The sequence below is a fragment of the Meles meles genome, chromosome 3 (genome assembly GCF_922984935.1).
Source record: "Meles meles chromosome 3, mMelMel3.1 paternal haplotype, whole genome shotgun sequence".
NCBI classification, from domain to species: Eukaryota; Metazoa; Chordata; class Mammalia; order Carnivora; family Mustelidae; genus Meles; species Meles meles.
The window spans coordinates 68,540,133-68,552,280 of record NC_060068.1 but is presented as its reverse complement, the minus strand read 5'-3'; the positions used below and the strand labels follow the sequence as shown (position 1 = coordinate 68,552,280).

The 12,148-nt window shown below is 38.5% G+C and overlaps 1 protein-coding gene across 1 annotated transcript in view; it reads left to right on the top strand.

The window, feature by feature from the left end:
* Positions 1 to 12,148, top strand: part of ADGRV1 (adhesion G protein-coupled receptor V1) — a 515,461-nt gene that overhangs the window by 139,782 nt on the left and 363,531 nt on the right. Inside the window, exons 56-60 of the mRNA XM_046001147.1 lie at positions 171 to 347; positions 827 to 1,009; positions 3,478 to 3,657; positions 10,952 to 11,116; positions 11,731 to 11,848. Coding sequence (XP_045857103.1) covers positions 171 to 347; positions 827 to 1,009; positions 3,478 to 3,657; positions 10,952 to 11,116; positions 11,731 to 11,848 — 823 coding nt within the window. The remainder of the gene's footprint in view (positions 1 to 170; positions 348 to 826; positions 1,010 to 3,477; positions 3,658 to 10,951; positions 11,117 to 11,730; positions 11,849 to 12,148) is intronic.

The following is a 12,148-nucleotide window of genomic DNA, read 5'->3' as shown; positions in this document are numbered from 1 at the left end:
TATTAGAATATAAAAAGGAATCTTTCTTGTGTCTGTGAATGAGCTACCCATTCCTGTGGGCTGTCCTTTATTTCTCACTGAAAAGTACTGGGTTTCCAAGGTAAATTCTATGTATTTTTAAAAATAGAACATAATCTCTCTCCTGTTCTTCCCTCTGCTCCCCACCCCAGGATAATGTTCCCGAGTTGGAGGAAGGATTTATTGTCAACATCACTGATGTGTACCTGGTGAATTCTGCCTTCTCGGCAGGACAGCCAAGTGTGCGGAGGCCTGGGATAGAAATAGTTGAGATAATGATTGAAGAAAATGATGACCCCAGAGGAATTTTTAAGTTTCATGTTACCACAGTGAGATAAACTTTAATGTATTTATAGTAATACAGAAACTTCTACCTGCTGATTTGGCCAATGTCATATATTTTCCACAAAATAATTGGCCTTGCTTCTAGATATTTATTAAATACCTGTCTTAAAATTTGTCTTATAGACTTCTTAGTTCTCTTTGTGTTAGACCAATGGATCAAGCAAGTTTATTTTCATTAAATTTAAACCGAAGTGCTCTCGAGGTGCCTGTCTCAGAAGAGTGTGTGTGTGACTCTTGGTATCAAGGTCGTAGATGTTGAGTGTAGAGATTACTAACATGAATAAAAAAGTTTAAAAACTTTTAAAAAATGTAAGAATTCCGGGCACCTATTATGCATATTTATATCTGATACTGGTTTCTATTTTGAAGGGTGAAATAGAAGAAGAAATAATAAATTTAGAAAGTGATGACGTATAAGAAGTTAGTTTTGTCTGCTGTTTCAACTTATGTTCTTTACTTAAAGGGTATTGGTGGAGTCATTACTGCCTATGAGGTGCCTCCGCCCCTGAATGTTCTTCAGGTTCCTGTAGTCCGGCTGGCTGGAAGTTTTGGGGCGGTCAGTGTTTATTGGAAAGCAGCAGTGGACACGGCTGGCCTGCAAGACTTTAAGCCATCTCATGGGATTCTTGAATTTGCAGATAAACAAGTATGCTAATCCTGAACATACTAGTGATTTTTGTTTATACCTCAAGCATCTGATAGATATCCACCAAATGAATGTGTATTAGTGACTGCTAAATGTATTATACTTTGTATATAAAGCCAAACAGAATTAGTTAACATGTTGTGATTTATTAATGGTCATAGGAAGAGAACACAAAGAGGCAAGATTTCTGAACTCCCCCACCTGATCCTATTTTAAGCAGCAGTTAAAGGAGGATAATAAATGACTTAGAAGTGCCTAAGAATGTATTTTAAAAAGGGCCTGATGAACTTCACTATTCCTATGAACTTTAGGTTAGTTTATTCTATTTCTTTTTTTAAAAAGATTTTATTTATTTATTTGAGAGAGAGAGGGAGCACGTGCAAGCAGGGGTTGGAGGCAGATGGAAAAACAGGCTCCCCACTGAGCAAGGAGTCCCAAGTGGGACTTGATGCTAGGACCCTAGGGTCATGACCTGAGCCTAAGGCAGACACTTAACCCACTGAACCACCCAGGCATCCCTATATATTTATTTCTTAATGCTTGTCAGTACAGATATTTATTTACTTAGGTTTTGCATTAAAAGTGTGTACATTTATTACTTTTAATATCCCAAATTTTTCATTATAATAAAATAATTTTTTTAAAATGACAGAAAAGACACAAAATAATTAAAACTGGAAAAATTGAAAAGCAATGTTTTAGATTCTCTAAGAGTTCTCTAAGTATTCTCTAAGAGTTATAAGTGTTGCAAACTGGGCATTTTGTAATATGTAAGTATAAGGTTTCCATAAAATTTTATAAAAATTTTATAAAAATTTAAATCAATGGAAATAAATGGGAAAAGCGTGTGAACAATCATGAAAATGTTAATAGCCTTAAATGGCAGTATCCACCCACGCAAAGTCTGATTTTGCCAAGACAAATTTGTACATTATGCATCAGCTTATTAGTTACTGCTGAAAAATAAACATACAGATCTAGACTTTTCTACACATAATGGTCTATGTTGTTAATACTTAAAATCATGAGTTTTAAACAAATTTAGAACTTTAAAACATTTCTTACTAAAAGGAAGGGAAATACAGATTTTTATACTTTAAGTAGAAACAAATACATTGATTTTTCATTGAAATAGCCTTCCACCTTTACTTATATTACCAGTATTTTATTTTGTGTATGAGGTTGAAGTCCTCTTATTTAACAGTGTCTTAAGATCCTCATCATTTTTCAAGTTAACATTCTGTAGGGGAGGTGTTCTGTATTTTACAGTATAGAGTTGAGGTGCAGACATTTTAATAAGCTTCCACTTAAACATTTGATTTTGTTCAAGTTTCTGCCTGTGAGTGTAAATCCAGATTTCTCACTTTGCTCTTTTATTAAAGGTTTTAGGTAGATTTAGGTAGAAAAACTTCTTTTTCTGGTAAACATCTTTGTCAAAAAGCTGGAATTTCCCTCTGAGATACAGAGAAGATTTTAAATGTAGTGATACAACTGGAATATTTTTTTAAAAATTTTATTTATTTATTTGACAGAGATCACAAGTAGGCAGAGAGGCAGGCGGTGGGGTGTGGGGTGGGGAAGCAGGCTCCCTGTTGTGCAGAGAGCCCGATGTGGGGCTTGATCCCAGCAAAGGCAGAGGCTTAACCCACTGAGCCACCCAGGTGCCCCTGGAATATTTTTTTAAAGATTTATTTATTTAATTGAGAGAGAGAGCATGTGCATGAGTGAGAACAAGCAGGGGAGGGGTAGAGGAAGAGGGAGAAAAGCTGACTCCACACTGAGCAGGGAGCCTGATGTGGGGCTGGATCCCAGGACACTGAGATCATGACTTGAGCCAAAAGCAGATGCCTAACCGACTGAACCACCCAGGCATCCCACAACTGGAATATTTTTATGACCAACAGTGAAATCCCAAGCTGGGCCAGGTTTTACTTATTTATAAGTTATAAAAATGTTTAACATGGGCACAGACAAATGAATGACATTCTGATCATAAACATGTAAGAACTGCAAATTTGGGTTTTATTCCTTCCTTTCTTTTACATTATAAGAGTAATATTTGAAACCAGAGAGATTCATTCTAACTGCTGAAGACAACAGTAATTTCTACGGTTTATGTTTGTGCAATTGTTATTACAGCCTGTATGGCATTTTAAATACTTTTATTCAAGAATCAGGCTTCACTGGTTGTTGTATACATAAATAACACTATTTTATTACATATGTAATGTCCTTTATCTTGAAAATAATAGAATATAAATTTCTGACTTTGAAATACTCTATAACTTTAAAATAGTATTATAAACATAACAGGACAGAATATACTTTTTTGTACTATGTTTTGGTAACCATAAGTTTATTTATATATGATCAAAAATTGCTATTATATCTTCCTTGCCTCTTATCCTCTCTCCCCCCTTCTTCTTTCTCTCCCTCCCTTTTTCTCTTCTTCCTTTTTTCTTTTGTAGGTTACTGCAGTGATAGAGATTACCATAATTGATGATGCTGAACTTGAACTCATGGAGACATTCAATATTTCCTTAATCAGGGTGGCTGGAGGTGGCAGGCTTGGTGATGATGTTGTGCTAACTGTTGTTATTCCACAAAATGATTCCCCATTTGGAGTATTTGGATTTGAAGAAAAGACTGTAAGTTTTATATATATATGGGTGGGAGGCCTTCCCTTGGGCTAATTTTTTTTTGTAATATTTAGAAGAAAGATGTCTTTCGTTTTTTAAAAAACTGTTACCCCTCACTTACGATTCTCTGCTCAGGAGTCCTTAGAGTTGGCTATTGAATTAATGGCTGGTCCTCTCATCTATGTTTGACAGTGATGAGTATTCTTACATCAGGTAATTACAAGAGGGAACAAATTCTTTTTATTGGATGACATAGACCAAGATCTGTTCTTTGTCCATACGTTCTGTTCTCAGCCTGCCTTGCTGCCAGACCCCTATCCTGATCACAAGGCAAGATTCTGTCATGGATCTAAGTGTTACACCCTTCTGGTACTCTGTCTTGACTTATATTGAACAAAAAACCACAGTAACCCCAGCTCAAGTGTTTGTATTTCTCCTTTCTTCTCTCTTACTTCCCACTGGTTGTCTCCTTCCAAGACTTACAAGAGGGAAGCTGATTATTATTATCACTTTAACTGCAGAGGAAGAAAAATAAAACTTAACCAGTCATTTATGCTGCCAGATTGGGTGGCTGGTACTAAATGACCTCTACATCTTAAATATAAAATGAATTGTTAAAACTATATCATAATTATACATGATGATTTTTTTTTAAGATTTTATTTATTTATTCGACAGACAGAGATCACAAGCAGGCAGAGAGGCAGGCAGAGAGAGAGGAGGAAGCAGGCTCCCCGCTGAGCAGAGAGCCAGATGCGGGGCTTGATCACAGGACCCCGAGACCATGACCTGAGCCGAAGGCAGAGGCTTAACCCACTGAGCCACCCAGGCGCCCCTATAATGTATTTTTATCCCCAGGGGTACAGGTCTGTGAATCGCCAAGTTTACACACTTCACAGCACTCACCATAGCACATACCCTCCCCAATGTCCATAGCCCCACTCCCCCTCTCCCAACCCCCCTCCCCCCAGCAACCCTCAGTTTGTTTTGTAAGATTAAGAGTCACTTATGGTTTGTCTCCCTCCCAATCCCATCTTGTTTCATTTATTCTTCTCTGACCTCCCTAACCCCCCATGTTGCATCTCCACTTCCTCATATCAGGGAGAACATATGATAGTTGTCTTTCTCCGATTGACTTATTTCACTAAGCATGATACCCTCTAGTTCCATCCACGTCGTGGCAAATGGCAAGATTTCATTTCTTTTGATAGCTGCGTAGTATTCCATTGTGTATATATACAACACCTTCTTTATCCATTCATCTGTTGATGGACATCTAGGTTCTTTCCATAGTTTGGCTATTGTAGACATTGCAGCTATAAACATTATAAACATTCGGGTGCACAGGAAGGGATGCTGTACTTTGTCAAATGCTTTTTCAGCATCTATTGAAAGTATCATATGGTTCTTGTTCTTTCTTTTATTAATGTTGATTGATTTGCAGATGTTGAACCAACCTTGCAGCCCTTGGAATAAATCCCACTTGGTCATGGTGAATAATCCTTTTAATGTACTGTTGAATCCTATTGGCTAGTATTTGGTGAGAATTTTTGCATCTGTGTTCATCAAGGATATTGTTCTGTAATTCTCTTTTTTGATGGGATCCTTTTCTGGTTTTGGGATCAAGGTGATGCTGGCCTCATAAAATGAGTTTGGAAGTTTTCCTTCCATTTCTATTTTTTGGAACAGTTTCAGGAGAATAGAAATTAGTTCTTCTTTAAATGTTTGGTAGAATTCCCCTGGGAAGCCATCTTACCCTGGGCATTTGTTTGTTTGGAGATTTTTGATGACTGTTTCAATCTCCTGACTGGTTATGGGCCTGTTCAGGTTATCTATTTCTTCCTGGTTCAGTTGTGGTAGTTTATATGTCTCTAGGAATGCATCCATTTCTTCCAGATTATCAAATTTGTTGGCGTAGAGTTGCTCATAGTATGTTCTTATAATTGTCTGTATTTATTTGGTGTTAGTTGTGATCTCTCCTCTTTCATTCATGATTTTATTGATTTGGGTCCTTTCTCTTTTCTTTTTGATAAGTCTGGCCAGGGGTTTATCAATCTTATTAATTTTTTCAAAGAACCAGCTCCTAGTTTCGTTGTTCTATTGTTTTTTTGGTTTCTATTTCATTGATTTCTGCTCTGATCTTTATGATTTCTCTTCTCCTGCTGGGTTTAGGGTTTCTTTCTTGTTCTTTCTTCAGTTCCTTTAGGTGTAGGGTTAGGTTGTGTACTTGAGACCTTTCTTGTTTCTTGAGAAAGGCTTGTACTGCTATATATTTTCCTCTCAGGACTCCCTTTGCTGTGTCCCACAGATTTTGAACCGTTGTGTTTTCATTATCATTTGTTTCCATGAATTTTTTCAATTCTTCTTTAATTTCCTGGTTGACCCATTCATTCTTTAGAAGGATGCTGTTTAGTCTCCACGAATTAGGATTCTTTCCAAACTTCCTCTTGTGATTGAGTTCTAGCTTCAGAGCATTGTGGTCTGAAAATATGCAGGGAATGATCCCAATCTTTTGATACTGGTTCAGACCTGATTTAGGACCCAGGATGTGATCTATTCTGGAGAATGTTCCATGTGCACTAGAGAAGAATGTGTATTCTGTTGCTTTGGGATGGAATGTTCTGAATATATCTGTGATGTCCATCTGGTCCAGTGTGTCATTTAAGGCCTTTATTTCTTTGTTGATCTTTTGCTTGGATGATCTGTCCATTTCAGTGAGGGGAGTGTTAAAGTCCCCTACTATTATTGTATTATCATTGATGTGTTTCTTTGATTTTGTTATTAATTGATTTTTGTAGTTGGCTGCTCCCACGTTAGGGGCATAGATATTTAAAATTGCTAGATCTTCTTGTTGGACAGACCCTTTGAGTATGATATAGTGTCCTTCCTCATCTCTTATTATAGTCTTTGGCTTAAAATCTAATTGATCTGATATAAAGATTGCCACCCCAGCTTTCTTCTGATGCCCATTAGCGTGGTAAATTGTTTTCCACCCCCTCACTTTAAATCTGGAGGTGTCTTCGCATCTAAAATGAGTTTCTTGTAGGCAACATATAGATGGGTTTGTTTTTTTATCCATTCTGATACCCTGTGTCTTTTGATTGGGGCATTTAGCCCATTAACATTCAGGGTAGCTATTGAGAGATATGAATTTAGTGCCATTGTATTGCCTGTAAGGTGACTGTTACTGTATATTGTCTCTGTTCCTTTCTGATCTACTACTTTTAGGCTCTCTCTTTGCTTAGAGGACCCCTTTCAATATTTCCTGTAGAGCTGGTTTGGTGTTTGCAAATTCTTTCAGTTTTTGTTTGTCCTGGAAGCTTTTTATCTCTCCTTCTATTTTCAATAATAGCCTAGCTGGATATAGTATTCTTGGCTGCATGTTTTTCTCGTTTAGTGCTCTGAATATATCATGCCAGCTCTTTCTGGCCTGCCCGGTCTCTGTGGATAAGTCTGGTGCCAATCTAATATTTTTACCATTGTATGTTACAGACTTCTTTTCCCGGGCTGCTTTCAGGATTTTCTCTTTGTCACTAAGACTTGTCAATTTTACTATTAGGTGACGGGGTGTGGACCTATTCTTGTTGATTTTGAGGGGGGTTCTCTGCACCTCCTGGATTTTGATGCTTGTTTCCTTTGCCATATTAGGGAAATTCTCTCCAGTAAGTCTCTCCAATATACCTTCTGCTCCCCTCTCTCTTTCTTCTTCTTCTGGAATCCCAATTATTCTAATGTTGTTTCGTCTTATGGTGTCACTTATCTCTCAAATTCTCCCCTTGTGGTCCAGTAGCTGTTTGTCCCTCTTTCGCTCAGCTTCTTTATTCTCTGTCATTTGGTCTTCTATATCACTAATTCTTCTTCTGCCTCATTTATCCTAGCAGTGAGAGCCTCCACTTTTTATTGCACCTCATTAATAGCTTTTTTGATTTCAACTTGGTTAGATTTTAGTTCTTTTATTTCTCCAGTAAGGGCTTTTTATATCTCCAGAGAGGGTTTCTCTAATATCTTCCATGCCTTTTTCGAGACTGGCTAGTACCTTGAGAATCGTCATTCTGAACTCTAGATCTGACATATTACCAATGTCTGTATTGATTAGGTCCCTAGCCTTCGGTTCTGCGTCTTGTTCTTTTTTTTTGTGGTGAATTTTTCCTCCTTGTTATTTTGTCCAGATAAGAGTATATGAAGGAGCAAGTAAAATACTAAAAGGGTGTCAAAGACCCCAGGAAAATGCACTTTAACCAAATCAGAAGAGACCCCAAATCATGTGGATGAGAAAGGGGATAAAAAGACGTTCAGAATAAAAAAAAAAAAAAAAGAAAAAATTAATTAAAAAAAGAAAACAAATAAAGAAAAAATATAAAAAAGAAAAATATATATATATTAGATAAACTAGTTAAAAATGTTAAAAAGGAAAAGGGTAAAAGTTTAAGAAAAATTAGCAGCAGAAGAAAAAAAATTGGAAAAAAAAAAAGAAATTAACCGCAAGATTAAAGAATCATGGGGAGAAAGCCATGAGTTCCGTGCTTTGCTTTCTCCTCCTCTGGAAATCTGCTGCTGTCCTTGGTATTGAACCCGCTCTCCTTGGTAGGTGAACTTGGTCCTGGATGGATTTCTTGTTGCTCTTCTGGGGGAGGGGCCTGTTGTAGTGATTCTCAAGTGTCTTTGCCCAAGGCGGAATTGCACCCTTTACCGGGGGCCGGGAAGTAATCCAGGTTCGCTTTTGGGAGCTTTTGTTCCCTGAACGTTTTCTGTAGAGTTCCAGAGGATGGGAATGAAAATGGCGGCATCCCACTCTCCAGCCTGAGGGGCCAAGAGCCTGGGGCCCCACTCCTCAGTGAGCCCCCAGAGAACAGCGCCCAATCACTCCCGTATCCCCGGTCTCCAGCCACGCTCCGAGCTCACCCAGCCTGCGACCGGCTCAAGGTAACCCCGAGCTGAGAGCTCACTCATCGGCTCTGTCTCTGTAGCTGGCTTCCCCGTTCTAATACCTGCAAGCTCTGCGACACTCCAACACCCCCGATCCTTCTGTGACCTTGTGGGACCTGGGGCCATGCTGACCCCAGGTGGGCTTCACCCTGGTTTAGCCTCTGGAGCAATGTCCCTCAGTGGAACAGACTTTTAAAAGTCCTGATTTTGTGCTCCGTTGGTCCTCTGCTTGTTGGGAGCCGGCCCCTCCCACCGTCGTCTATCTTCCCGTCGCTTTGCATTCATTTCTCCGCCAGTCCTACCTTTCAGAAAGTGGTTGATTTTGTTTCTAGAATTTCTGTTCTTCTTCTCTTCGATCTCACGTTGGATTTGTAGGTGTTTGCTATGTTTAGATAAGCTATCTAGCTGATCTCCTGCTACGTGATAAAGACTCAGCCTGCTACTTCTCCGCCATCTTGACTCCTCCTCCAAATGGAATGTGGTAGTCTGTGTTTCTTACTGCCAAAGGCTCTTGATAACACAGAATTTATCTTTTAACATGTATCTGAGATATACAGTACTGTGCATACGTGGACATTTTGTTAGCAGTATCTGATGAAACATTAGATTTAGAACTGTAGGGTATTGAGGAAAGATTGTTAGTGTAAACCTGTCAAATGAGTAAGCTGCTCCCAAGGGCAATATGGTAAGTATACCAAAGGACTGGCCCCAGCAGCGGCTCAAGAAATCTGCTTGGGACACCTCAACTCAAATGTCATTATCTGTGGAAGCAAAAAGGAAGGACTTATCTATGGATCCTGAGTTTATAGTGGATTTTTCCTATCTCACTTTGTTTGCTTCTATTTACTATTTCTCTTCTCTGAGGAGGGGTATGAACAACACTGGGTGTGGAGTCAGAACATTTGAAGCAACGAGGAGGCTCCTCTTCTCCAAATATGTGCATAGAGCTAGCCCCCAGATCCTTAGAGTTTCCGTGAGGCTTAAATGAGATAGAGTGTATGTCAGAACTGACATATAATAGAAGCTCAATAAATATTAGTTGGTTCTAAATCTCTGCTCTTGGGCGCCTGAGTGGCTCAGTTGGTTAAGCGACTGCCTTCGGCTCAGGTCATGATCCTGGAGTCCCAGAATCGAGTCCCGCATTGGGCTCCATGGGGAGTCTGTTTCTCCCTCTGACCTTCTCCCCTCTCATGCTCTCTCTCACTCTATCTGTCTCTCTCTCTCAAATAAATAAATAAAATGGTTTTTTTTTTTAGATTTTATTTATTCATTTGACAGACAGAGATCACAATTAGGCAGAGAGAGAGGAAGGTAAGCAGGGTCCCTGCTGAGCAGAGAGCCTGATGTGAGGCTCGATCCCAAGACCCTGAGGTCAGGACCTGAGCCGAAGGCAGAGGTTTTAACCTACTGAGCCACCCAGGTGCCCTAATAAATAAAATCTTTAAAAAAATAAAAATAAAAAAATAAATCTCTGCTCTTGGCACCAGCACAAAATCTCCTGGGGAAAAAACAAACAAACAAACAAACAAGCAAACAAACAAACAGCTTTGTATTAGATATCTGTCTGTCTTAAAAATGGAGAGCATTACATTATATTTTTATATTTACATAACAGGTAGCTATTATAGCCTCAGTTTGGACTTTGCTTCAGAGTCAGTATATGCAATTCAGTTGAACAAAGTCTCTTAATAAGGATCTTGTGTAGAAACTAAATGGTACAGGTAAATCAAGGTATTGAATGTCTTTCTCTATGTCAGGTTGATAAAACCTCTTTTAAATTGGACTTAATAAAATTGACCAACTGCAGATAATTAGGAGGACATTTCTGGTCTGTATTGTGTGGGGAGCCTGACTACCATTAACTAAGAACTGCTAAATCCTACATCCTTAACATAATAAGGGTTTATTTCTTCTTCGTGTAAGAGTCCTACACCTGTGTTCCTGGTGGGGACTTATGGACACCTCATCTCCAACTGACATTTCAGGTACCGTACTCTTTCCTTTTCTGGTTCTGTCCTACTCTGGGTCCTAGAGTCCTCACTAGTCACCCAGAAAATGGGAAAACATGGAATGTGGAATGTTCTGTGGGAAGTTGATGGCCAGACTGTGAGGAACATACTTCATTTCCCATATGGTCTGCTGGCCAGAATTCAGTCACATGCTCCACCTAATTACAAAAGAGCCCAGGAAATGCCAAGTAGCAGAGTGTCTAGGACAAAAGGAAATAGGGTTTGGTGAAACATTTTTTTTTTTTCTGTCACATGATCGTACCATGAACAGAGTTCTAAACTGAAAAGTAGGTATTATAAATAGAAATAAGATTATTTTTCCTGCTTCATTTTTTTTCCCCCACCTAACTCGATTGTCTTTCTTTTAGGTAATGGTTGATGAATCTCTTTTGTCTGATGACCCTAATTCATATGTGACATTGACGGTTGTCCGGTCCCCAGGAGGAAAAGGGGCGGTTCGGCTTCAGTGGACCCTAGATGAGACAGCTAAAAATGATCTCAGGCCTTTGAATGGGACGCTTCTTTTTGATGAGGTATAGTCAGTGTCAGGACTCCTATAGTTTTACTCGAACTTGTGTTTGTTTTTTTCCCATAGTATTGCTTATGAATTCATATGATGGTATTTACTATGTATCTGAAATCTTTTTAAAATCATATGTACTTTGGAGGACAATCACACACACACACACACACACACACACACACACACACACATACCCCCTCTAGAAATCTGAAATCTCATTTAATTTAACACTGCCTCCATCCCACCATGAAAACTACTCTTCTCTCAACATTTTCTCTCCAATTAAGGACAAAAACCAGTCAACCAAGCTAGACATCTGGATGTCATCCCCATTTCTACCCCCTTTGTAACTCTTGTCTATATTTGATCACTGGGTCTGGTCACATTTTAGATAATTTAGAGGTCATGTTAATTTCCCCCCTTTTTTCCTATTTAAAATTTAAATGGGATTTATGATCAGAGCTAAATTTTATATAGTAATTCTTCCACAAGCAGCTTATAATTCTAAGGTACAAAAAGGATACACTTTAAAAATGCTTATGGACGTAAACATTATTCCACTAATGAGAACACCCAAAATTTGGCTCAATCTGGAAAATGTATTATTCCTCTCGTCTGATGTAGACAGAGTCTCAGAAGTCCATTATACTGCACACACTTCGTGATACTGTGTTGGAAGAGGACAAGCATTTCACCATTCAATTGATATCAATTGATGAGGTAGAAATATCTCCAGTGAAAGGTAAGGGAAATTTATATTTTTGGAGCTTAAAAAGTAGATACTCAGAAAAATACAACCAAATAATCAATAGTCACAAAGTTAAGTTTTATAATTCCTAAAATGTTTGCTAAAACATAAAGATGTCATTTCACACCTGTACTCCAGCCAAAGAATTTTTAAAACTAAAATTTGAATACCTGATATTGGTAAAGTCATATGTCAGGGATTTCATAATACTTAGCTCTGTGATTTTTTTTAAGATTTTATTTATTTATTTGACAGACAGAGATCACAAGTAGGCAGAGAGGCAGGCAGAGAGAG